The following is a 27,500-nucleotide window of genomic DNA, read 5'->3' as shown; positions in this document are numbered from 1 at the left end:
ACGCAGACAGACACACAGACACAGAGACAGACAGAAACAGACACAGAGACAGACACACACACGCAGATAGACAGACAGACAGAAACACACACCCAGGGACAAGTGAAAAGTCTCACCTTCGGTAACTAGCGCACAAATGGTTAAAATACCAGGGAACAGCTTCATCTTGCTTTGATATTGAGTGTTCCCCGTGCGGAGCGGCGACACAGACCCGGGGGCACAGACCTCACCTCCACCCCGCACCCGCCCCGCGCTCTGTGGGGTTTGAGTCCATTGGTCACGGGTGAGGATTTGTGCACCGGTTCCGGGTTCTCTAAACTCCTCCTGTTCATTCCATTGAGAGCCATCGGATGTGGTACAGCCGACCTCCCTCCCCAGGAATGTGGGCTGGTCATCACCCACAACCATCTCGCTCCTGCCAGTCCGGCCCTGGGGATGGTCCGGGGGCAACAGTTGTTGTTGTTGGGGGGGGGAGGGGGGGGTCGACAGTCTGAGGCTCACACACAAAATGTCGCTGACATTTAAAAGCCCAAATGGCGCCACAGGCATGCCGTACGCGCCCGCCCGCATGCGCCGGACCGCCCCTGAAGGCCTCACGTGCTCGCACGCACGCGCCAGACCGCCCCTCAAGGCCGCACGCGCCTGCCCGCATGCGCCGGACCGCCCCTGAAGGCCGCTGGCCCGACGTCGTCTCAGGCTAATTGGCGCCGTCGGTTGGGGTCCGGCGCGTGCCGGAGCCGCGAGGCGTCAAATCCTGCCCCCTCCCTCCTCCCCCCTCCCTCTCTGGGAGAAAATTATTTCCTCCTCGAGTGTTGGACCCCCCCCAATCCCTCTCAGGCTAGGACCCCCCCCCCCCCTCAGGCTGGGAAGGGTGAACTCCCTGCTTCCTGCCGAGGTGGGGTCTACGAGTTGCTGAATATCATTCCCCGGGATGGGATGTTCAACCTTTATTAAAAGGAGGGGGGGGGGGGTGAGGGGTTTCAATAAGTGGATGTGAGACCCCCGAGGGGGGGGAGGGGTTTCAATAAGTGGATGTGAGACCCCCGAGGGGGGGGAGGGGTTTCAATAAGTGGATGTGAGACCCCCGGGGGGGGGGAGGGGTTTCCCTAAGTGGATGTGAGACCCCCCGGGGGGGGAGGGGTTTCAATAAGTGGATGTGAGACCCCCCCCCCCTCCCAACTCACTTGTGAGAATGAGGAAAATTCCGGCACAGGGTTTCATCGAAGCCCATGAAGTGATACGGTGCAGAAGGAGGCCATTCAGCCCATCCTGTGCGTGCTGGCTCTTTGACAGGACTGTCCAATTAGCCCCACTTTGCTGCTCTGTCCGCACAGCCCTGTGCACGTTATTTCCCCTTCAAGGGTTTATGCAATTCCCTCTTGAGGGCTGCTCTAGATTTCGGTTTTTCTATCAGCAAGTGCATTCCAAATCTGAACCACTCGTCGATTATAAACATTTTTTTTCCCTGTGCCACCCCGGGATCTTTTTCCTAACCGGATTAAACCTGTGCCCAACTGGTTATCGACACTGCAACCATTGGAAACACGTTCTCTAACTTTACTCCACCTAACCCCTTCCTGATTTTAAACACTTGCAACAAATGCCCTCATAGCCTTCTCCGCTCTGAGGAAAACAGTACCAACTGCTTCCGTCTCTCCCTTGTCCCATTCTGGTAAATCTCTTTTGCCCACTCTCCGAAGACCTCATGACCTTTGACTCTGGGATAATGACAAGCAAGCTCGACCCCCATCCTTATCGGCAACTGTTCCAGCAGAACGGTAGGGGGGTGGGCTGTGGTCAGTGATCAGTGGCAGGTTCCTCCGCCACCCACTACTGCCCCCACCCCACCATCTCCCTACCCTAAGGTCGATATAACCACTGAATCCCCCGCTATCGACACCCTAGCGTTTACCATTGGCAAGAAACTGAACTGGACCAGCCATATGAATACTGTGTCTACAAGATTAGGTTAAGTGCTGGGAATTATGCAGCGAGTAACTCACCTCCTCACTCCGCAAAGGAGTTACTGGTGTCCCAGACAGTGAGATGGAAATAGATGACAACATTTCTTGGCAAATTTCAAACTCGTGTAACCAAATTGGAGCAATAATATTAGGAGAGTTTAATTACCCTAAAATAGCCTAGGAAAACCATACCGGTAAAGGGGAAAAGAAATTTCTGACATTTACTGGAGCACTTTCTCAATCAATAATCTTTGACAGGAAAAGAAGCAGTGTTGGATCTGACAAGTGGAGCGTCTGACTGTAAGGATGCATCGAGCTAAAAGCGAACACACCATAACTTGGTTTAGAGTAAGTATGGATAAAGACCGGAAAATACCAAAGGTATAAATGCTCTACCAGAGAAGAGATAATTGCAGTAATTTCCGAAAGACATAATAGTCTGGTTGACGTTGAGGCTCATGGAATAGGAGGGCCAGCATCAGCTTGTTTAAACACGTGGTTTATAAGAAAACAGTGAGTCATTGATGTGGCAATCTTTCAGACTGGAGGATGATAGACAGTGATGTTTCCCAAAATTCAATTATTTTTTCTGATTATATATAAAGGAGCTGTTGGAGTACAGAGTAAAATTTCAACATTTGTTGATGATGCCAAACTTGGAGGTACGGCAGGTAGTGAGGATGATACCATTCTACTGCAGAAGGGCATAGATATGCTAGCAGGCAAGTAGCAGATACAAATACAGAGAAGTGTGAGGTGAGCCATTTTGGCAGTAACCATAATGAAAGGTAATGTAGACTAAATGGCACAGTTCTAAAGAGTCCCACTTCAGGTTCATTTTGTTTTATTATGGGGTGTGGGTGTGGCTGGGTGGGCCAGCATTGATTGCCCATCCCTAATTGTCCTTGATAGGGTGATGCTGAGCTGCCTTCTTGAACCGCTGCAGTCCATGTGGTGTAGGTGCACCCACAGTGCTGTTAGGGGAGCAGTTCCAGGATTTTGACCCAGCGACAGTGAAGGAACAGCCGATGTATTTCCAAGTCAGGATGGTGAATGGCTTGGAGGGGGATTTCCAGGCAGTGGGGTTCCCATGCGCCTGCTGCCCTTGTCCTTTGAGACGGCTGCAGTCATGGGTTTGGAAGGTGCTGTCTAAGGAGCCTTGTTGAATTGCTGCAGTGCATCTTGTAGATGGTACACCTGCTGCAATTGTACGTGGAGGAAGTGAATGTTTGTGGATGGGGTGCCAATCAAGCGGGCGGCTTTCTCCTGGATGGTGTCGAGCTTCTTGAGTGTTGTGGGAGCTGCCCTCATCCAGGCAAATGGAGAGCATTCCAGCACACTCCTGACTTGTGTCTTGTAGATGGCGGACAGGATTTAGGGAGTCAGGAGGTGAGTTAATCACTGGAGGATTCCTAGCCTCTGACCTGTGCATAGATGTTTGAAGGTGACAGGACGTATTGAGATAGCAGGTAAGAAATCCTTTGGGATCTTGGGCTTCATAAATACGAAATTGATTACACAAGCAGGGAAGGTTTGCTGGACCTTTATAAAGCTCGGATTATGTCACAGCTAACGTATTGCGTATAGTTCTGGTCTACATGCTTTAGCAAGGAGGGAAGGTACTTGAGAGGGTATACTGGAGATTTACCAGAATGGTTCCAGGAATGAGGGGTATTAGTGACTAGGGTGGGTTTGAGAAGCTGGGGTTGTTCTCCTTGGAGCGAAGGAGATTGAGGGGAGATCTGATAGAGGTGGGCAGGATAATGAGGTTTAGATAAGTTAGACAAAGGAAAGTTTCTCCCATTAGCTGATGGCACAAGGACTAAAGGGCTCAGATTTAAGACTGTTGGTAAAAGATGAATGGGGAATGTGAGAAAGAAATTTTTTTATGCGGCAAGTGGTGATGATCTGGAACTCGCTGACCTCATGGCTGCTGGAAACAGAGATGATCAATGATTTCAAATGAAAATTGGATGGGCACTTGAGGGGAATGAATTTTCAGGCCTACAGCGATAGAACAGAGGAATGATCTATACGTTCTACAGAAAGCCAGCATGGACTTCAGACCAAGAGCTGTGAAGTTGGATCAGGTTGCAGAGATCTTTTCTGGCCAACACAGACACAATGTGCCGAATGCCTGCTCCATGCTGTACATTCTCTGTTTTTTCAATGTTTTTCTGTGAAACAGAGACTCGCTTTGAGAAATTTGGTAAATTCTTGGAAACATATCAGGGCAAAAAGTCTTTAAGATGATCCAGTGTGTAGGGTTGAACATTGACAGTTTATTGCAGAGTATTTAAGTACAGAGTACAGTCAAGTTTACCTACTGCCGCTCTGAAGGCGCTTATCATTGGGTAACTGCATCAAATTTACACATTGGGAGCTGAACTAACCCCAAATAACAATCTTCAGCTTTTATGACTTCAAACTTTGTCCTCCTTTGTCATTGTTTTAATTTCAGTGACAACAAGGTCCCAGAAACAGAAACGAGATAAGGACCAGAAAACCAGCTTTTTTCAGTTCTGTTGAAGGGTCATGAGGACACGAAACATCAACTGTGCTCTCCTCTGCCCATACTGCCAGACCTGCTGAGTTTTTCCAGGTATTTCTGTTTCTGTTTTTGCTTTTAGCTTTTGAAATGTTGGTTGAGCGCTAGATATTGGTCAAGACACTGGGAAGAATGCCCCAACTCACCTTTACAATAGAGGCTGCAGAATCTTTTATGTCCACCTGAGAGGATGGACAGGTCCTCTGTTTAATGCCTCATCTGAAAGATAGAACCCCTGACAGTGCAGCAAATGGTCTGTTGACTCTCCAACAGCGCAGTGTTCATTCAATATTGCTCTCTAACACTTCAGTGTTCCTTCAGTGCCCTCTGACAGTGCAGCACTCCCTCAATACTGATCCTCCAACAGCGCAACGCTCCCTCAGTACTGATCCTCTGACAGTGCAGCGCTCCCTCAGTATTGACCCTCCGACAGTGCAGCATTCCCTCAGTACTGACCCTCCGACTGTGCAGCACTCCCTCAGTACTAACCCTCCGACAGTGCAGCGCTCCCTCAGCAGTTTCCCTCCTTCAGTACTGTACTGTGCTCATGTCCCTGGAGTGGAACACAAATGCACAACCACCTGACTCAGAAGCAAGAGCATTACCAACTGAGCCACTGCAAAGACAAGGGTATTTCTGGAGAAAAAGTGTCAGAGGAAAGGAAGGATTAGTTGGGATAAGTACAAGACAGAAAGTTCATCTATGGATGAGTATTTAGAGTGTCTGCAAAGTGCAATCTCATCAAAGGATCCAATCAACCGAAAGACGGAGGTCCAGAAATAAGATGTAGTTTGGAATTAGTGAATCCAGTCACCGCATATTGTCTTACAAATCCCCACGAGTAAATCAATGCATCTTACAGCACAAAAGAGTCCATTCAGCCCATCGTGCCTGTGCCAGCTCTTTTAAAGAACTATCCAATTCGTCTCATGCACACCACACCGTTTCTCCCCATAGCCCTGTAAAATGCTCCCCTTCAAGTATTTATCCATTCCACTTTTGAAAGTTCCTATTGAATCTGCTCCCACCGCCCTTTCAGGCAGCACCTTCCAGGTCACAGCAACTCGCTGGGTGAAGAAATAAAATTGCCTCACCACTGACAGGGCAGACTGCAAATCTACCGCAGCTCAGATTACTGTTCTCAGGGTCCTGGTTAAAACAGACACGGTGTCAGAGCGATTAATGGCAGGACAAGGAAGGAGGAAACAGCTGAGCTGTAGTTATCCACTGTCAGGGTGTTGATGGTTTGAACAGATAATGTCTATGCTGTCGAGCTGAAGTTATTCACTGTCACGGTGTCAATGGTTTGAACAGACAATGTCTGTGCTGTTGAGATGTGGTTATTTGCAGTCACAGTGCTGGAGGGTGCCGTAGCCTGTCCTATGCTGCCTGAACTCCTATGATGACACCCTCTCGCTTTGCAACAGCAGAAATCTTGCTTTGGTTGGAAACCATAACTTTTCGGCATGCCTTGGGGTTTGGCAGAGACTCACGGAAGCGCAGCCTTTAATGGAGACATTCTGCATCAGATTATCTGAAAGGACAGCAACATGACCGTTATAAAAACAGAAAGCTCAGCAGGCCTGGCAGCATCTGTGGAGAGAGAAACAGGGTTAACGTTCCGAGCCCGTATGACTCTTCTTCAGAGCATTGTCGTTACGTTGGGGTTACATCGGTGTTCTGTTGGGGCCACCTTGGTGTTATGTTGGGAGGTAACTGACGGAGTGCAATGTAAGACATTTAACTGAGGAGTGGGGATACCTCATCTGCTGCCAGACACATTTCACCATGTCCTTGGGATTTTCGCAGGTCTTGCTCGAAAGCTCTGGGCACGTGTAACACTTGATGCCGTTCAAGGTGGTGTTTTCCTCTTCTGACCAACAAACAAGAAGGCCATTCAGCTTAATTGGCCCACTTCCTCCCCTCCCCAAGAAGATCACATGTTTCGGGCTTGTGTGCAGGGTTTAAATATTGTGATAGACAAGGGACACTATTGTGTGGGACAGCCTGGGCTGAAACAAGCTCTTTCCTTCTTGAAACCCCTGATTTCCATCCTGCCACCATTGGCAATCATGCCTTCAACAGTCTAGGACCCGAAGCTCTGGTTTTCCCTCTCTAAACGTTCCCACCCCTCCTTCTCGTCCTCAAAAAGCTGTCAAAACCAATCTCTTTGGCCGAACCTTTGGTCATCTCTCTGAATGTCTCCTTACGTGACTCAATGTTAATTTATGTGAAATGCCTCGTGATGTCTGACCATATTTTAATGCCATTATTTGAGCAATAATGGAATTACGGGCATCGGGCGGCAAAGTGAAGTTGACCCATGATCTTATTGAATGGCAGAGTGGGCTTGAGGCTCCCATGTCTTTTGTTCGGATGTAAAGGTGCTATATAAATGCAAGAAAATGTTGTCCGATTTAAATGTTGTCCGTCCATCTAACTGGATGTGATCTATTGCTCATCCTGTACAATCACCACTCATAATATTCATCCGCGCTGTGCCTTGTCCAGAGAAAGCAGGGTGAGTTTTTCTCAGTCCATGAACTGAAGAGTGAACACTTGAAGAGACACTGAGCAGTTGGTTCGTGTTTCATCACTGCCCACCTAGAGCAGGACCTAAACCAGGTTGCAATAAAGATATATCTGAGCTAAAACATTTTGATCAGAAAAACAAGCTGACATTCTTCTTGGAAAATAAACATCCTTTACACAGGCCAGTGGTAATGGCCTGGAACTCATTGTCTACCAGCGAGGGAGAAGCAGAGACGCTCAAGCCTTTCAAAAGGAAATTGGATGGGCACTTGAGGGTAATAAACGTGCAGGTATACGGGGAAGAGAGCGGGAGAATGAATTATTCTACAGAAGCACGGACTCGATGGGTTCTTTCTATACTTATGACTATGACTAGATAAATACCTTGTTATACTTGGACTATTTTTTGTTCTTTCATGGGATGTGCCCATCGCTGGCAAGGCCAGCGTTTGTTGCCCAGCCTGGATGGGAAGGTGGTGGCTTTTCTGTACCAGTTTGGTACAGAGCTGAGTGGCTTACTCAACCATTTCAGAGGGCAGCTAAGAGTCGGCCACATTGCTGTGGGTCTGCAGTCACATGTAGGTCAGACCGCGTAAGGATGGCAGATCTCCTTCCCTAAAGGGCATTAGTGAACCAGATGGGTTTTTACAGCAATCGATGATAGTTTCAGAGTCACCATTGCCGGGACTAGCATTCAATGTCATATTTTATTACTTAATTAAATTTAAATTCTGCCAGCCGCCATGGTAGGATTTGAACCCATGTCCCTAGAGGACTAGCCTTGGCCTCAGGATTACTAGTCCACTACTCCACCATCTCTCCTTAAAGGCAATTGGCATGGACTCATTAGGTCATATGATCTGGTTATGTGCCATAATGTCATTATAACTATCACTATATAGCTTATTATACTGTGACTTTTCCTTTTTGCATGTAAATTTAACCTTCCCGTGTATATACTTGTGCCGTACCTGTGATGGTCTGGTTATTGCAGAGGTCAAACTGGCGTGGCTGCTGACAATGTGCCGCCATTAAAGGACAGATTTCCAGTACAGTTCCCGCACCCGTTAATGAGCGGCACGTAGGAAGATAAACCCTTGGAAATGGAACCGTGAATTGTATTGGGTTAAAGTTCTGACACAGACTACAAGGACCATGTAGACAGGTGGCTGCCCCCGTCCTGGTGAAGGCAGTTAGTTCATGCAACAACCCACCATTAAGGGCAGCTCTGAAGTATCTGGCCAATGTGGATGTCCCTCACGACACACACAGAATTTACAGAAACAGCCCAGCCCCTACACCCTCCCTATCTCTGTAATCTCCATCAGCTCCTACAATCCTCCCTATCTCTGTAATCTCCATCAGCTCCTACAATCCTCCCTATCTCTGTAATCTCCATCAGCTCCTACAATCCTTCCTATCTCTGTAATCTCCATCAGCTCCTGGAATCCTCCCTATCTCTATAACCTCCTCCAGCCCCTACACCCTCCCTATTTCTGTAATCTCCATCAACTCCTACAATCCTTCCTATCTCTGCAATCTCCATCAGCTCCTGGAATCCTCCCTATCTCTGCAATTTCCATCAGCTCCTGGAATCCTCCCTATCTCTATAACCTCCTCCAGCCCTTACAACCTCCCTATCTCTGTAATCTCATCAGTTCCTACAATCCTCCCTATCTCTGTAATCTCCACCAGCTCATAGAATCCTCCCTATCTCTATAACCTCCTCCAACCCCTACAACCCTCCCTATATCTGTAGCCTTCACTAGCACCTACAACCCCCCCTATCTCTGTAACCTCCTCCAGCCCCTACAACCCTCCCTATCTCTGTAACCTCCTCCAGCCCCTACAACGCTCCCTACCTCTGTAACCTCCTCCAGCCGCTACAACTCTCCACGTGTGTAACCTCCTCCAGCCCCTACAACCCTCCCTATCTCTGTAACCTCCTCCAGTCCCTACAACTCCCCCTATCTCTGAAACCACTTCCAGCCCCACCGCCCTCCGAGATTTCAGCACTCCTCCCATTTAAACCCCTTAATCAATTCCGATTTTCAACTATCCATCCTTCTATTTTTTTTTTGGAAAAATATACCTTATACATAAAATATCTGAAAGAACATTATAAAACATTTCAAAATGGTCATCACCAGAATTGCAATCATATTCCAATTTTCCACATTGATCACCAAGTGCTCCAATAGAATCAATGAACATTACAGACATTTCATCAATCTATTTACCTCTCTATCTATCTCTCTATCGCAATCTATCTATTTGCGTGTGGTAATCTGAGGTGCAATACACCTTGAAGAGAATATGAGCAGATTGACCACATGACTGTATGACCCAATAGCTGTGCAGCGCTAGAGTAGGGTCTGGTTGGAGAAGCACACATCATGTTAGTGCTTTGTTGTGTTTGTTAATAAATAGTATTGCTTCATTTCATATTGGTCTGTGCATCTGCAGCATATTGTTATCAACTCACCCTCTGGGTGCAACCCCTGGTTCATGAGCAAAGCGACCCCGCAGTAGAACACAGCACTGCCTGCCTGTCTATCTACACACTAACGTACTTTTGCAATTTTACAATGAATTCAAGTTAAATGGAGAAATTCTCACTGATTCTCCATGTGGCTAAGGTGGTTCTGCAGTTCAGGTTCTGAGCTGGATCGCAGGCTTCCTGTTGTGTACAGTTTCCTGTTGGAACTTTACAACAGAAACATTTCAGGGTCAAGGCTGGAACAAAACATACAAGATCAAATCATCAGTCACTGTCGCAGTCACAGAGCTGAGATCTGAGATGTGTAGATCTCAGAGTCCGGCCCAGTAACCCTGAGCATTTCAAAGACAATGGTGTAGGTTTGAGTTGCGGCCACTGTTGTAATATAGGGAAACGAGGCATCCAATTAACACACAGCAAGATCCCACAAAGAGCAATGAGATAAACGACCAGACATGTGATGCTACTGAATGTTAAACATTGACCCAGGACACCAGGGGAGATCATCGGCTCTTCTCTGACATAGTTGCCGTGGGGTATTTTATGCCCATCTTAGAGGCAGACAGGACCTCACTTAACGTCTCTGACAGTGCAGCACCCACTCAGTGGTGCACTGGGAGTGTCACCCTGGATTATGTGCTCATTTCTCAGGAGAGGGGCTTTGAGCACACAACCTTCTGGCCCAGAGGCGAGGCAGCTGCCGACTGTGACATGGCTGGCACCGAAAACCCCCTCGAGCATCATGATTGGCCAGAATCAGAACTGGACTCACAGATACTGTGGCTACGAGAGCAGGTCCGACGCTTGTAATCCCGAGGTGAGTAATCCATCTCCTGACTTCCCAAAGCCAGAACTCCATCTAGGAGTGTGATGGAATACTGTCCGCTTGCCTGAATGAGTGCAGCTCCCACAACACTCAAGACCACCCAGGGTAAACCAACCCGATTGATCAGCAACCCATTGACCACTTTAAACATTTGCTCCCCCCACAACCAGCCCAGAGTGGCGTCAGTGTGTACCATTTACAAGGTGCATTGTAGCAACAAGTCAAAGCTTCAACAGCACCTTCCAAACCCATGACATCTACCATCTAGAACGGCAAGGGCAGCAGACACATAGGATCACCATCATTTTCAACTTCTCCTCCATCCTGATCTAGAAATATATTGCAGTTCCTTCATTGTTGATGGGTCAAAATCCTGGAACTCCCTCCCTGAGAGCACAGTAGTTGTACACACACCACATGGCGGTTCAAGATGGCGGCAGCTCACCACCATCATTTTAAGGGACAACTAATGTTGGGCAACAAATGCTGGGTTTGTTGCAGCAGCCACAGCAAAAATGAGTGAAAAAGCACACACGTGTCAATGAGTATATATCTATATATATATCTCAATAGTATATTAGTTGCTGGTACCACGCACACACACATAGGTGTAGATGGGCAAAGGGGGAAAAGGAGGGAAAGACAGATGGAAAGAGAGAGATAGACAGAGACAGGGAGTTAGAGAGATGGAGAGAGCATGTGCTGAGAGAGAGAAAAAAAGAGAAAGTGGGTCTGAGGGTGTGTGTGTTCAGAGACTGCAAAAGAGAGAAAGACAAAAAGAGACACATATAGAGAGCATGAGAGTTTATGAAAGAGCAACAGAGGCAAATGGAGAGGGCCTGTGATTCACTGAATCACTAGAGTAAAGGATTATCCACATATTTTAGAGAATGTGGGAAATCTTCACGCCTCATTTACTCTGAACAACAAAATGATTGATCCAGAAGTGATGTTTATCTCCTTTCATTTAATACAAATACTCATAATTCCAAAAAAGAAAACATCTGGCCTTGTGTGGAAACTCTGGTCTTAACCTGAGAGAGAGAGAGAGAGAGAAAGAGATTGTCAGCTGTCAGGGTGGTGATATCTCAGAGGGGGACAGAGATAGTGAGTGAGGAAGAAGGACCATCCCCACAACACAACCTGTGTCAAGTTGTCAGGTGGCAAGGTTGTGGGATCTTACTGTGCATTAATTGGCTGCCACATTCTCTAAGTTGCAATGGCATTGGCACTTCAAACAATGCACTTTGCTGGCTGTCAAGCACTCTTCCTGAGGGCTGAAGGAGGTTACAGAGATGTGGGGGCTGGAGGAGGTTACAGAGATAGGGGGGATTGGGGGGGCTGGAGAAGGTAACAGAGATAGGAAAGGTTGTAGAGGCTGGAGGAGGTTACAGAGATAGGGATGGTTTGTCGGGGCTGGAGGAGGTTACAGGGATAGGGAGGGATGTAGGGGCTGGAGGAGGTTACACACGTGGAGAGTTGTAGCGGCTGGAGGAGGATACAGAGATAGGGAGCGTTGTAGGTGCTGGTGGAGGTGACAGAGATAGCGAGGGTTGTAGGGGCTGGAGGAGGTTACAGAGATAGGGAGGGTTGGAGGGGCTAGAGGAGGCTACAGAGATAGGAAAGGTTGGAGCGGCTGGAGGAGGTTACAGAGATAGGGAGGGTTGTAGGGGCTGGAGGACGTTACAGGGATAGGGAAGGTTGTAGGGGCCGGAGGAGGTTACACACGTGGAGAGTTGTAGCTGCTGGAGGAGGTTACAGAGATAGGGAGGGTGTAGGGGCTGGAGGAAGTTACAGAGATAGGGACGGTTGTAGGGGCTGGAGGAGGTTACAGGGATAGGGAAGGTTGTAGGGGCTGGAGGAGGTTACACACGTGGAGAGTTGTAGCGGCTGGAGGAGGTTACAGAGTTAGGGAGCATTGTAGGGGCTGGAGGAGGTTACAGAGATAGGGAGGGTTGTAGGGGCTGGAGGAGGTTTCAGAGATAGGGAGGGTTGTAGGGGCTGGAGGAGGTTACAGTGATTTGGAAGGGCTGGCGGAGGTTACAGAGATGGGGGGGCTGGAGGAGGTTACACAGATAGAGAGGATTGGAGAGGCTGGAGGATACTGAGATAGGGAGGGTTGGAGGAGGTTACAGAGATAGGTTTGTAGGGGCCGGAGGAGGTTACAGAGATAGGGAGGGCTTTGGGGCTGGAGGAGGTTACAGAGATAGGGAGGGCTGTAGGGGCTGGAGGAGGTGACAGAGAAACGGAGGGCTGTAGGGGCTGGAGGAGGTTACAGAGATAATTATTCTGGTCAGACTGCACATTTTGTATTGAGACAATTGGACATCGACCTGAAGAGACATCTGGAGATCATGAAAAACGCCACATAGATGCATTGATCTTGGGTTAAACAGGTGAAACTCCAACAACACTCAAGAAGCTTAACACCATCCAGGACAAAGCAGTCCGTTTGATTTGGCACTACATCCAGTAACTTCAATATTCAATCCCTCCACCACCAATGCACTGTGGTAGCAGTGCGTACCATCCACAAGGTGCACTGCAGCAACTCAGCTAGACTCCTTAGACAGCATCTTCCAAACTCACGACCACTACCATAACACATAGGAGCAGAAATTAGGCCAATCGGCCCATCGAGTCTGCACCGCCATTCAATCATGGCTGATAAGGTTCTCAACCCCATTCTCCCGCCTTCTCCCCGTAACCTTTGATCCGCTTACCAATCAAGAACCTATCTATCTCGCTCTTAAATATACTCAATAACCTGGCCTCCACAGGGCAAGGGCAGCAGATAGAAGAGAACACCACCACCTGGAAATTCCCCTCCAAGCCGCTCACCATCCTGACTTGGAAATATATCGCCATCCATTCACTGTCGCTGAGTCAAAATCCTGGAACTCCCTTCCTAGCAGCACTCTTGGCGTACATACACCATATGAGCTGCAGCAGTTCAACTAGGCAGCTCACCACCACCTTCTCAAGGGCAATAAATGTTGGCCCAGCCAGTGAAGCCCACATCCCGTGAGCAAAGAAAAGAAAAACAGATGGACATGTTGCAGGTTAGCAAACATCAAACTGCAAGAAGCATTGGCTTGAAATTAGGAAGTAAATGTTTACAGCCACAATTATTGAGGGTAGCACGCAAAAGTCTTTATTTCACCAGATAGTGAAAGGGGTTGTCTCATTTCCTCACTAAGAAACAGAGAAATCGATTGTCCCCTCGTAATCACATCCTTCTCGAGTAATACCCAATGCCAAGTGATGACAGAGAGATACCATCCCACAGGTAAGAGTCACAACCAGGAATCAGCTGGAGCCTCAGGAAACCAAGTCCTGCCAAAAATCTGGAACCTCCTTCAAAGCATCAGATAGGACAGGAGTTTAAATTCAGAGGGAGCCAAGAGAGGAATTCAGATACATGAATGACAAGAACAACTTGTACTCATATAGCACCTTCAATACATGCTAAAGCACTTCACAGGAGCATTATAAAGTAAGGTTAGACGCCAAACCACATGAGGAGATATTAGGGACAGGTGACCTCAACATGAGGAGATATTAGGTACAGGTGACCAAATGCTTGGTCAAAGAGGTCGGTTTTATAGGCGAATCATAAAGGAGGTGTGAGAGAGAGAGAGAGGGAGAGAGAGAGAGAAATAGCTGGAGAGGTTCAGGGAGAGAAATCTAGAGCTTATATCCCAGGCAACTGAAGGCACAGCCGCCAATGATGAAGCGATGGAAATCGGGGGATGATCAAGAGACCACAATTGGAAGAGAGGTTGTAAGGGCTGGAGGCGGTTACAGAGATAGGGAGGATTGGAGGTGCTGGAAGAGGCAACAGAGATAGGGAGGGTTGGAAAGGCTGGAGGAGGTTACAGAGATTTTGAGAGTCTGCGGGAGTTTAAAGCAATAGGAAGAGCTGGAGGGGCCGGAGGAGGTTACAGAGATAGGGAGGGCTGTAGAGGCTGGAGGAGGTTACAATGTTAGGGAGGGTTGTTGGGGCTGGAGGAGGTTACAGAGATTTGGAAGGGCTGGAGGAGGTTACAGAGATGGGGGTGCTGGAGGAGGTTACAGAGATGGGTGGGCTGGAGGAGGTTACACAGATAGAGAGGATTGGAGAGGCTGGAGGAGGATACTGAGATAGGGAGGGTTGGTGGAGGTTACAGAGATAGGTTTGTAGGGGCTGGAGGAGGTTACAGAGATAGGGAGGGCTTTGGGACTGGAGGAGGTTACAGAGATAGGGAGGGCTGGAGGAGGTTACAGAGATAGGGAGGGCTGTAGGGGCTGGAGGAGTTTACAGAGAAACGGAGGGCTTTAGGGGCTGGAGGAGGTTACAGGGATAATTATTCTAGTCAGACTGTAGCTTTTGTATTGAGACAATTGGACATCGACCTGAAGAGACATCTGGAGATCATGAAAAACGCCACATAGATGCATTGATTTCTTTTATTGAACAAACAGCATACATCTTGGGTTAAACAGGTGAAACTCCAACAACACTCAAGAAGCTCAACATTATCCAGGACAAAGCTGTCTGCTTGATTGGCACCACATCCAGTAACTTCAATATTCAATCCCTCCACCACCAATGCACAGTGGTAGCAGTGTGTACCATCCACAAGGTGCACTGCAGCAACTCAGCTAGACTCCTTAGACAGCATCTTCCAAACTCACGACCACTACCATAAGACATAGGAGCAGAAATTAGGCCAATCGGCCCATCGAGTCTGCACCGCCATTCAATCATGGCTGATAAGGTTCTCAACCCCATTCTCCCGCCTTCTCCCCGTAACCTTTGATCCCCTTACCAATCAAGAACCTATCTATCTCGCTCTTAAATACACTCAATGACCTGGCCTCCACAGCCTTCTGTGGCAATGAAGGGCAAGGGCAGCAGATAGAAGAGAACACCACCACCTGGAAATTCCCCTCCAAGCCGCTCACCATCCTGACTTGGAAATATATCACCATCCATTCACTGTCGCTGAGCCAAAATCCTGGAACTCCCTTCTTAACAGCACTGTGGGTGTACATACGCCATATGAACTGCAGCAGTTCAACTAGGCAGCTCACCACCACCTTCTCAAGGGCAATAAATGTTGGCCCAGCCAGCGAAGCCCACATCCCGTGAACAAAGAAAAGAAAAACAGATGGACATGTTGCAGGTTAGCAAACATCAAACTGCAAGAAGCATTGGCTTGAAATTAGGAAGTAAATGTTTACAGCCACAATTATTGAGGGTAGCACGCAAAAGTCTTTATTTCACCAGATAAAGGGGTTGTCTCATTTCCTCTCTAAGAAACAGAGAAATCGATTGTCCCCTCGTAGTCACATCCTTCTCGAGTAATACCCAATGCCAAGTGATGACAGAGAGATACCATCACACAGGTAGCAGAGTCACAACCAGAAATCAGCTAGAGCCTCAGGAAACCAAGTCCTGCCAAAAATCAGGAACCTCCTTCAAAGCATCAGATAGGACTGGAGTCTACATTCAGAGGGAGCCAAGAGAGGAATTCAGATACATGAATGACAAGAACAACTTGTACTCATATAGCACCTTCAATACATGCTTAAAGCGCTTCACAGGAGCATTATAAAGTAAGGTTTGACCCCAATGAGGAGATACTAGGGACAGGTGTCCTCCACATGAGGAGATATTAGGGACAGGTGATCAAAAGCTTGGTCAAAGAGGTCAGTTTTATAGGCGAGTCATAAAGGAGGTGTGAGAGAGAGAGAAGGAGAGAGAGAGAATTAGCTGGAGAGGTTTAGGGAGGGAAAACCAGAGCTTATATCCCAGGCAGCTGAAGGCACAGCCGCCGATGATGAAGCAATGGAAATCGGGAGCTGATCAAGAGACCACAATTGGAAGAGAGGTTGTAGGGGCTGGAGGAGGTTAAGAGGTTAGGGAGGATTATTGGGGCTGGGGGGGGTGGGGGTTACAGAGATAGGGAGGGTTGTAGGGGCTGGAGGAGGTTACAGAGATAGGGAGGGTTGTAGGGTCTAAAGAAGGTTCCAGAGGTAATTATTCTGGTCAGGCTGCACCTTTTGCATTGAGACAATTGGATATAGACCTGAAGAGTTTAGAGGGGAGTGGGACTCATTAGGTGTAAGTTCACAAAGGGGCCAGCCTGAGCAGGAAAGGGAGAAATGGCTCCTTTCATGTTGTATGATTCTATGACTGAGGTGGCAGTAATTTGTTCCAAAAGAATACCACACTGACCCTTTTTCTTTTTGTATTGACAGTAACAAAATCCCATCGCTATCAGAACTGCGCATGTGACGCCCACTGCCACTCCGATAATAAACCGTAAGCGTCCTACTGGAAGAATTGGAAATAATGGTTAATAACTAACAAGACTGATGAAAGCAGTCTTCAAAGCTGAGTATGTGTCAGGAGCCAGTATAGACCAGAATTCTTTCCTTCGCAGCACAGAAATAGGCCATCCAGCCTGTTACACAGGAACAGGAGGAGGCCATTCATTCCCCCTCAAGCCTGTTACACAGGAACAAGAGGAGGCCATTCATTCCCCCTCGAGCCTGTTACATAGGAACAGGAGGAGACCATTCATTCCCCCTCGAGCCTGTTACATAGGAACAGGAGGAGGCCATTCATTCCCCTTGAGCCTGTTTCACAGGAACAGGAGGCCATTCATTCCCCCTCGAGCCTGTTACACAGGCACAGGAGGCCATTCATTCCCCCTCGAGCCTGTTTCACAGGAACAGGAGGCCATTCAATCCCCCTCGAGCCTGTTACACAGGCACAGGAGGACGCCCATTAAGCTCACTCAGTCCCATCGATCCTGTTACAAAGGAACACGAGGTGGCCCATTCTACCCCATTGAGCCTGTTACACAGAAACACGAGTAGGCCCATTCAGCCCCATCGTGTCTCTTACACAGGAACAGGAGGAGGGCCATTCAGCCCCCTTGGGTCTGTTACACATGAACAGGAGGAGCTCATTCAGCCCATCGTGTCTCTTACACAGGAACAGGAGTAGGCCTGGAACAAGGATCTTAAACAAATCCCAGTTAACATGTACTTGTCTATTAATTCGAAGAATAACAGGAGATGTGAGTTCCTACCCTTGCTATTGGTTGGTCCACTGCTGCTGGTCTCTGATGTCACTGGGCTGCTTGTTATGACACCTGATTGACCAATCAGGGAAAGGGAGGAGGAGTGAAGAGATTATTAAAACAAAGGCTCGAAATGATTCATCGCAACTCACTTTTGATTTGGTACAGTACGTGGCCAATCAGAGGCTCCGGGCTCATGAATCTGTAGATCAAGTTAGGATTAGAGAAGCTCCCAGCACAAAGACCATTCAGCCCATTGTGCCTCTGCTGGCTCTTTGAAAGAGTTCCCCATTTAGTCCCATTCCAACACCCCCACTCGCCGACTCTTTCACTCACAGCCCTGCAAAACTTTCCCCTTCAAGTATTTAACTAATTCCCCGCTTTGGAAAGTTCCTATTGAATCTGCTTCCACCGCCCTTTCAGGCAGCGCCTTCCAGATCACAACAACTCGCTGTGTAAACAAAAAAATTGTCCTCATCTCCCCCTCTGGTTCTTTCACCGATTCTCTTCAATCTGTGTCCCTCTGGTTACCGACCCTCCTGCCATTGGAAATAATTGTTGTCCTGGGTTTACCTTTAAATATGTTGGGCCCTGTTTCGACTTTGGATTTGTCAGCACAATATCCCCTCCCTCTCTCTCATTCTGTCCCTCATTCTATTTCTCTTTCATTCCATCTTTCCCGTCTCTCTTCCTCTCTTCTGCTCTCCCTTTCACGTATTCCTTCCCTACTCTCTTTGGCTTCCTACTTCCACTCTCACTCTCTTTGTCTCTCTCTCTCTCTCTCTCAAGTTATGGTGTTGATCAATTGCTCTCTGCTCTGTGCCTTCCCACACCCCCTCCGCTCACCCATCCCCACCCCCTCTGCCGACCCATCCCCAATGCCTCCGCCCATTCATCCCCACACTTTTGCCCTGCCCATACACCCACCCATGCCCAGTGCCGCCCACCTACACACCCCCCTCAAAATGCCCCCGTAGCCTGGCCCCAGTGTAAAACAGAAACAGGATGAGGCACATTCAGGCCCTCGAGCCTGTTACACAGGAACAGGAGGAGGCACATTCAGTCCCTCAATCCTGTTACAAAGAAACAGGAGGAGGCCATGCAGCCCCTCGAGCCTGTTACACAGGAACAGGAGGAGGTCCACTCAGCCCCATTACACACAAAAGGAGGAGGTCATTCAGAAATTTGAGCCTGTGACAAAGAAACAGGAAGAGGCCATTCAGTCCCTTGAGCCTGTTACACGGGAACAGGAGGTGGTAATTCAGCCCCTCGAGCCTACTACACAGGAACAGGAGGAAGCCATTCAGCCTCCTTGGGTCTGTTACACAGGACAGGAGGAGGCCATTCAGCCCCCCTCGGGTCTGTAACACAGGAGTCGGAGGAGGCCCATTTAACCCCACGGTTCCTTCTCCCTTTTACATATTCCTTCCCTGCTCTCTTTGGCTTCCTTCTCTCTCTATCTCTCTCTCTGTCTCACTCCCTCCCCCTGTCTCTCTCACTTATACTCTCCCTCTTTCTCTCATTCAGTCCCCTCAAGCCTGTTACACAGGAACAGGAGGAGGCCATTCAGCCCCTTGGGTCTCTTACACAGGAACAGGAGGAGGCCATTCAGCCCCTTGGGTCTCTTACACAGGAACAGGGGGAGGCCATTCAGCCCCTTGGGTCTCTTACACAGGAACAGGGGGAGGCCATTCAGCCCCTTGGGTCTCTTACACAGGAACAGGAGGAGGCCATTCAGCCCCTTGGGTCTCTTACACAGGAACAGGGGGAGGCCATTCAGCCCCTTGGGTCTCTTACACAGGAACAGGAGGAGGGCCATTCAGCCCCCTTGGGTCTGTTACACATGAACAGGAGGAGCTCATTCAGCCCATCGTGTCTCTTACACAGGAACAGGAGTAGGCCTGGAACAAGGATCTTAAACAAATCCCAGTTAACATGTACTTGTCTATTAATTCGAAGAATAACAGGAGATGTGAGTTCCTACCCTTGCTATTGGTTGGTCCACTGCTGCTGGTCTCTGATGTCACTGGGCTGCTTGTTATGACACCTGATTGACCAATCAGGGAAAGGGAGGAGGAGTGAAGAGATTATTAAAACAAAGGCTCGAAATGATTCATCGCAACTCACTTTTGATTTGGTACAGTACGTGGCCAATCAGAGGCTCCGGGCTCATGAATCTGTAGATCAAGTTAGGATTAGAGAAGCTCCCAGCACAAAGACCATTCAGCCCATTGTGCCTCTGCTGGCTCTTTGAAAGAGTTCCCCATTTAGTCCCATTCCAACACCCCCACTCGCCGACTCTTTCACTCACAGCCCTGCAAAACTTTCCCCTTCAAGTATTTAACTAATTCCCCGCTTTGGAAAGTTCCTATTGAATCTGCTTCCACCGCCCTTTCAGGCAGCGCCTTCCAGATCACAACAACTCGCTGTGTAAACAAAAAAATTGTCCTCATCTCCCCCTCTGGTTCTTTCACCGATTCTCTTCAATCTGTGTCCCTCTGGTTACCGACCCTCCTGCCATTGGAAATAATTGTTGTCCTGGGTTTACCTTTAAATATGTTGGGCCCTGTTTCGACTTTGGATTTGTCAGCACAATATCCCCTCCCTCTCTCTCATTCTGTCCCTCATTCTATTTCTCTTTCATTCCATCTTTCCCGTCTCTCTTCCTCTCTTCTGCTCTCCCTTTCACGTATTCCTTCCCTACTCTCTTTGGCTTCCTACTTCCACTCTCACTCTCTTTGTCTCTCTCTCTCTCTCTCAAGTTATGGTGTTGATCAATTGCTCTCTGCTCTGTGCCTACCCACACCCCCTCCGCTCACCCATCCCCACCCCCTCTGCCGACCCATCCCCAATGCCTCCGCCCATTCATCCCCACACTTTTGCCCTGCCCATACACCCACCCATGCCCAGTGCCGCCCACCTACACACCCCCCTCAAAATGCCCCCGTAGCCTGGCCCCAGTGTAAAACAGAAACAGGATGAGGCACATTCAGGCCCTCGAGCCTGTTACACAGGAACAGGAGGAGGCACATTCAGTCCCTCAATCCTGTTACAAAGAAACAGGAGGAGGCCATGCAGCCCCTCGAGCCTGTTACACAGGAACAGGAGGAGGTCCACTCAGCCCCATTACACACAAAAGGAGGAGGTCATTCAGAAATTTGAGCCTGTGACAAAGAAACAGGAAGAGGCCATTCAGTCCCTTGAGCCTGTTACACGGGAACAGGAGGTGGTAATTCAGCCCCTCGAGCCTACTACACAGGAACAGGAGGAAGCCATTCAGCCTCCTTGGGTCTGTTACACAGGACAGGAGGCGGCCATTCAGCCCCCCTCGGGTCTGTAACACAGGAGTCGGAGGAGGCCCATTTAACCCCACGGTTCCTTCTCCCTTTTACATATTCCTTCCCTGCTCTCTTTGGCTTCCTTCTCTCTCTATCTCTCTCTCTGTCTCACTCCCTCCCCCTGTCTCTCTCTCTTATACTCTCCCTCTTTCTCTCATTCAGTCCCCTCAAGCCTGTTACACAGGAACAGGAGGAGGCCATTCAGCCCCTTGGGTCTCTTACACAGGAACAGGAGGAGGCCATTCAGCCCCTTGGGTCTCTTACACAGGAACAGGGGGAGGCCATTCAGCCCCTTGGGTCTCTTTCACAGGAACAGGGGGAGGCCATTCAGCCCCTTGGGTCTCTTACACAGGAACAGGAGGAGGCCATTCAGCCCCTTGGGTCTCTTACACAGGAACAGGAGGAGGCCATTCAGCCCCTTGGGTCTCTTACACAGGAACAGGAGGAGGCCATTCAGCCCCTTGGGTCTCTTACATAAAAACTTGGATAGTACCTGTGAATTTCGCATTTTTATTCTTACCCGTGCTATTGGTTGTTGTTCTGCTGCTGGACTCTGTTGTCACTGGCCCGCTCGTTATGACTCCTGTTCGACCAGAAGGACAAAAAAGACTGTTAAATCAAAGACTAGAAATTGATCAGGCCAGGATTCATCCTGTCACACGTTCAGTTGGATACAGGACGTGTCACATTACAGGCTCTGGGCTTCTCTATCTATTAGCTATGTTAGAATCAGAGAATCTTGCAGCACAGAGGAGACCATTGTGCCCATCATTCCCGTGCTGGCTCATCGAAAGGGCTATCCTATTAGTCCCACTGCCGCACTGCCCCCACACAGCGCTACTCTGTCCCCATTGATCTGCTAATTATTCCCCATCAAGTTCTTAACCAATTCCCTCGTTTGAAAGTTCCTATTGAATCTGCTTCCACCGTCCTTTCAGGCTATGCCTTCCAGATCACAACAACTCGCTGTGTAAAAAAATACTTATCCTCATCTCCCCCTCTGGTTCTTTTGCTGATTCTCTTCAATCTGAGACCCTCTGTTACCGACCCTACTGCCACTGGAAAGAATGTTGTGCTGGGTCTAACTTCAAATATGTTAAAGCATGTTTCTGATTTCTACATTTGGATCTGTCAGTGCAGTAGCCCTTACTCTCTCTTTCTGCCTTTCATTATTTCTCTCTTCTTTCATTCTTCCTTTCCTGTCTCTCTTCCTATCTCTTGTTCTTCCTTTCATGCATCCCTTCTCCCTTCTCTTCTTCCTCTCTCACGTTATGGTGTTGAACAATTGCCCTGTGCCTCCCCACTCCCCTCCCTGCCCATTCCCCACCTCTCCCAAAGCCCCCGTTACCTGGCTCCAGTGTGGAAGTGCCTCTCCCAGGGTCACCATTGCAGAGGTTCCCTGCGCAACACGCGGGAAGCTGGGTAAACTGGATACGGAAAGAACTCAAGATGTCAAGCGATCGACAGACCTGCTCGGAGACGCAGCCCTTGGCAATGAAATTACTCACGCCGAACGCTAGAAACAGACAGGATTACAGGGTGGATAGTGAGGGGGTTGTGCATCAATCACTGCTGTTTATAATGGGCGGGTTCATGAGAGGGACAACTGGCCAGTTAAAAATGATGGGGCAGTGTAATGGGACAGCCCAGGGACAGTGTTTCACAGGTTCATATACCTGTGGATCATCCTTGCTGCAGCAGGTGAAGAGGCACTTTGAGGATTGTCTATTGCGACATTGGCTGGGCGATTAACATCGGATCAGGGAAAATCCCTGTTCTCTTCATCCAGGAGTGGCTACGGGATCTTTTACATTCACCAGACAGGACAGCCCTCAGCTGAAGATGGTACCACTGACTGTGCAGCTCACCCTCAACACAGGGCACTATAGAGAACCAGCCTGGTTTACGGAGCGCAGATCTTGGGGTGGGGTGTGTGGGGACGTTAAGGGACTCCAACCCACCACCTCCTGACCCAGAAAGAGAAAACTGTAAAAACTCGGAAATAACAATATTGGCCGAACTGGTCTTGTAGACCTTAAAATGGAACACCAGTAAAAACTGGGAAATGAAAGTACTGGTCCGAACTGTTTTTTTTCCTGCTGGGAACTCAGGGGCGAGACATGTCCTAGGCTGCACTAAATCACCCTCAGGACAAGGGGTCAGGCTTGGAGGTGAGGGTTAACCCCACAAACAAATGAGGAGAAAAGGTATTCATTAAGAGTGACACAAAGCTGGCAGAAGATTGAACGTACGTAAGACCACCTTGCCTGAGGCACTCATGCAGCGAGTCTCTGCTCCAACACATTTCACTGTCTGTTCAGAGTCCCTGCAGGAATCGGACAAGATGTTAAAACACCCTCGGCATTTCAGTCCATTCTGGGTGCTGTTCACAGGCTCTGAAATTCAAACCACAACAGGAACTTGTTTACAGATCACAAACAAAGCTGAGCCCAGTATTGATGAATTGGTCGACTGTTTTCAACGGAAACATGCCTTGAATTGTGCAACAGGACCTGTGGTTGTGTTGCATGGCAAAGGGAGGAGGCCAATCAGACTCTCGAGACTGTTCCACAGCTCACATACATCATTCCTGGTCAGTATCATAGATACCAAACATAAATCCAGGTGCTGTCGGCACCTTAATCTCCAATTCTTTCAGAGTCCATTAGTCTAGATTCCTTCACCAGAGAGAACAGTGTAGACAGAGCTTTACTCTGTGTCTAACCCCATGCTGTACCTGTCCTGGGAGTGTTTGATGGGGACAGCATAGAGGGAGCTTTACTCTGTATCTAACCCCGTGCTGTACCTGTCCTGGGAGTGTTTGATGGGAACAGTGTGAAGGGACCTTGGCAGTGTTGGTTTAATTCCGTCACCACATAATTCAATAGGACAGCCTCATTCCCAAACGAATCTATCGGATCTGAATTGGGATACGACGCACTGGAACCTTACCTGCAACTTTTTGATTATTACAGAGATCAGTGCGACAGCAGCTGCTGCTTTGTGATATGAACACAACTCCAGTGTTAAAAGCTATGGGATCAGAGCACTGGCCACAGGAATTTCTAATCCTCTTGTTAGTCACTCCATCTGAAAACAAGCAAAGGTTATAGTTGCAATTTCATATACTCTGGCCATTTATCAAGGAAAGAAAGATAGAAAGGGGGGGTGAAGGAGAAAGGGACAGAGAGAGAATGAGCATGAGAGAGAAAGGCCAAAAGGGAGAAAGGGAGAGCAACATACAGAGACAAAGAGAGAGAGAGAGAGAGAGAGAGAGAGAACGAAAGTGGGAAAGAGGGAAGAAAAAAGAGGAAAAAGAGAGAAAGGGAAAAAGAGAAAGAGGTAAGGAGGAAGAGATAAAGAGGAAATGAGAGAAAGGGAGAGAGATTTCATGATCCCCGTAGAGACCAATAACTTTTAACAAGAATTTTGAACTTCCAATTAATAGCTAAATAAATGGTGGAACAAGATTTCACATTTCAAGACATTCACTATAATGAATAGACTAAAAGTATTATTGATTAAACACTATTTTGTAGGCAATTTATACTAAGAACTGCAGAACAGAACTTTTAACAATTGAAAAAACCCATCATCACTTATACTGTTCTTTACTTAGACATTCAATTCTCCCGCTCCAATTCCAGAATGATTCTTGGCTCCCCGGGGTTTACTTCTGCACCTTTCCTTTCCCAGCCTGGAAACTTTTAACTCCAGAACAGTCTTTCACAGTCTTTCCTGGAGACTTCTTCCCTCTAGCTAAAGCTAGGCAAATCATGCAGCCTCATTTTAACTGCCCACGAGTTTAGTCTTTCCAATCCAAGCACGAGCTTACCCCTGCATTGATGTGTAGTGAACCACAGTGTCTTGCTGCCGATAGCTGCTCTCCCTCTTACTGATCCTGGCACAGACTAACTGTGTCTGTGAATTTTCTGGGGTATCTTAGAAACCCATACCCTCTCAAAGACCATTTCCATGGCAACGTGAATCACATGGACCTTGTATCCAAGTAAAAATGGTGATTCGCTATTTTTGAGAGCCGAACTCTCTTTTATCTAGGAAATAAGTGGGCAGTTTAAAGCATACCTGTTTATAAACCAATATTTTCAACACTTTTCTGGGACTTTGAAGACTTTCAGTCCACCTACTGTTAGCAAACAGGCTGCTGCCACTGTTTCTAAGTGCACCTTCTTCCCTGTAAGACAATCTGGGCGCTCTTTAATCTCTAACAATCAATCCACCCAAGCTTGCTGCCAGTCAGACTTAAATTATAGGCACAACCCCAAGGGCACAAAGACTGAAATGAAGAGGAAGAGGGAGAAGGAAACAGTGGATGAGAGGGATAGAACATTTGAACAAAACAGAAGAGGAACTGTCACTGTAAATTTCCGTGGTCGAAATGGTGCTGCAGGTGGTGGTTCTCGATGGACAGGTCGTTTTTTGGAGCTTGCAGGAACTGGAAGGTGCTGAGCATTGGTTACAGGTCAAAGGTCGCACTGAGGGGAGAGAAAGAATGAACCAGAATGGGTCAAATTAACAATCCTCAGCTAGTCAGTAACTCGGTGACACAGGCCACATGTAGAGAACCTCTGAGCACTCACTCATTTGCCACGGGGATAGACTCCATCAGCAGGAATGATGAGGCCATTCAGCCCATCGAACCCATGCTGGCTCACTGTGGAGCAATCTAATCAGTCCTCCGATCTTAGTAGGCCTGTAAGTTTATTTCCCCTCAAGTTTTTTTTCAATTCATTCATGTGATGTAAGCAACACTGACTTGGGAAAGGAAAGGGCAGCATCCCTAAATGCCCTCTGAACAAGTTAAGAGTTAACTACACCACTGTGGGTCTGGAGTCACATGTAGGCTAGACCAGGTAAGGATGGTCATCACTGGACTTTTAATTCTAGAATTCAAATTTCACCATCTGCTGTGGTGGGATTTGAACCCGGGTCCCCAGAGCATCACGCTGGGCCTCTGGAATACTAGTCCACTGACAATACCATTATGTTACTGCCTCCCTGCCAGTGCCCATCCCATCTCCATCTGAAATCACTCGTTATCTCTGCTTCCAACACCCTCATAGGCAGCAAGTTCCAGGGCATTGCCACTCACTGAGTAAAAAGGTTCTTCCTCATTATCTCCCAAAATGCTCAATCTGTGTCCTCTGGTCCTTGTACCATCAGCTGATAGGAACTGCTTTCCTGGCCTAATCTTTTCCGCCTCTATCAAATCTCCCCTCAATCTTCTCTGCTCCAAGGAGAACAACCCCAGCTTCTCCAACATAGCATAGAAATCCCTCACCCCTGGAACCATTCTGGCAAATTTCCATCTCACCCTCTCAAGGACACTCACACTCTTCCTAAAGTGTGGTGACCAGAACTGAATGTAATACTCTATTTGTAGATAACCAGAGTTTTACAAAGGTTCAGCGTAACTTCACTTGTTTTGTGGCCTCCTCCTCTGCTCAAGGGCCAGGTATCAAGGAATTCAGGTCTGTCCAACAGAGGAACACGATGGACTGGAAAACCCCAGTTAGCTTACTCTGCTCATGAGCAGAGTTGGAGAGCAGAACAGAGATCTCAGAGAGTAGTAGGGCCAGTGGAGTTTTGACACTTGACAAGGAGCAAGCTGGCAGCTTTGGGGAGGCGATGGCATAGTGGCATTGTCGCTGGACTAGTGAACCAGAGACCCAGGATAATGCTCTGGGGAGTCGTTGAATATTTTTAAGGCAGAGGTAGATAGATTCTTGTTAGACAAGGAAATCAAAGGTTATCGGGGTAGGTGGAATGCGGGATTTGAAACCCAAACAGATCAGCCATGATCATATTAAATGGCGGAGCAGGCTCAAGAGGCCGAATGGCCTACTCCTGCTCCTATTTCTCATGCAATGTTCTTCAGCGATCCCTTCTCCAGAGTCCTGCCACTGTTCATCCAACATGTACATCATCATAGAGCCCCACCTTCCCAAGACTTTTCATGTGTGACAGTTTTGGTCACCCTAACTCAGATCAAAACTCTCCCCTTGATGTCCAATGGCATTACCATCAATGAGTCCCCCATTATCAACATCCTGGAGATGACCGTTAACCAGAAACTGAACTGGACTAGCCATATAAATACTGTGGCTACAAGAGCAGGTCACAAGCGAGGAATCCTGCGACAAGTAATTCACCTCCTGACTTCCCAAAGCCTGTCCACCATATACAAGGCACAAATCAGGAGTGTGATGGAATAGTCCCCACTTGCCTGGATGAGTGCAGCTCCCACAACAGTCAATAAGCTTGACACCATCCAGGACAAAGCAACCCGCTTGATCGGCACCCAATCCACAAACATTCATTCCCTCCACCATCGATGCACAGTGGCAGCAGTGTGTACCATCTACAAGATGCACTGCAGGAACTCACCAAGCTTCCTCAGACAGCACCTTACAAACCCACGACCACTACCATCTAGGAGGACAAGGACAGCAGATAGATGGGGACACCACCACTTGGATGTTCCTCTCCAAGTCACTAATCATCCTGATTTGGAATTATAGCGGCTGTTCCTTCAATGTCGCTAGGTCAAAATCCTGGAACTCCCTCCCTAACAGCACTGAGGGAATACCTACACCTCATGGACAGCAGCGGTTCAAGAAGGCAACTCACCACACCTTTGGGGTTCAATTAGGGATGGGCAATAAATGCTGGCCTAGCCAGCGAGGCCCACATCC

At 48.2% G+C, this 27,500-nt stretch overlaps 2 protein-coding genes across 4 annotated transcripts in view; both read right to left on the bottom strand.

Annotated features, from left to right (window-relative positions):
* Window positions 1-165, bottom strand: part of LOC144671559 (phospholipase A2 inhibitor and Ly6/PLAUR domain-containing protein-like) — an 11,106-nt gene extending 10,941 nt beyond the window's left edge. Inside the window, exon 1 of the mRNA XM_078533512.1 lies at window positions 117-165. Within this exon, the coding sequence (XP_078389638.1) occupies window positions 117-165 (49 nt within the window). The remainder of the gene's footprint in view (window positions 1-116) is intronic.
* A 4,066-nt stretch (window positions 166-4,231) lies between these two features.
* Window positions 4,232-27,500, bottom strand: part of LOC144671667 (phospholipase A2 inhibitor and Ly6/PLAUR domain-containing protein-like) — a 27,451-nt gene continuing 4,182 nt past the window's right edge. The window contains exons 2-10 of one of the 3 annotated variants that reach the window (XM_078533677.1): window positions 25,164-25,280; window positions 23,737-23,874; window positions 23,037-23,180; window positions 22,133-22,300; window positions 21,305-21,367; window positions 19,431-19,493; window positions 17,456-17,518; window positions 9,664-9,780; window positions 4,232-6,046 (exon numbers count right to left, since the gene is read on the bottom strand). In XM_078533677.1, the coding sequence (XP_078389803.1) occupies window positions 5,910-6,046; window positions 9,664-9,780; window positions 17,456-17,518; window positions 19,431-19,493; window positions 21,305-21,367; window positions 22,133-22,300; window positions 23,037-23,180; window positions 23,737-23,874; window positions 25,164-25,280 (1,010 nt within the window). In that variant the 3' untranslated portion in view covers window positions 4,232-5,909. Of the gene's footprint in view, window positions 6,047-9,663; window positions 9,781-14,805; window positions 15,859-16,593; window positions 16,690-17,455; window positions 17,519-19,430; window positions 19,494-21,304; window positions 21,368-22,132; window positions 22,301-23,036; window positions 23,181-23,736; window positions 23,875-25,163; window positions 25,281-27,500 lie in introns of those variants that run through there. The other 2 variants (XM_078533678.1, XM_078533679.1) reach the window with 2 other exon arrangements.

The sequence above is a fragment of the Cetorhinus maximus genome, chromosome 33 (genome assembly GCF_964194155.1).
Source record: "Cetorhinus maximus chromosome 33, sCetMax3.hap1.1, whole genome shotgun sequence".
Taxonomy (NCBI): domain Eukaryota; kingdom Metazoa; phylum Chordata; class Chondrichthyes; order Lamniformes; family Cetorhinidae; genus Cetorhinus; species Cetorhinus maximus.
The sequence above is the reverse complement of the archived record's forward strand: the minus strand, read 5'-3'. Positions and strand labels throughout refer to the sequence as shown.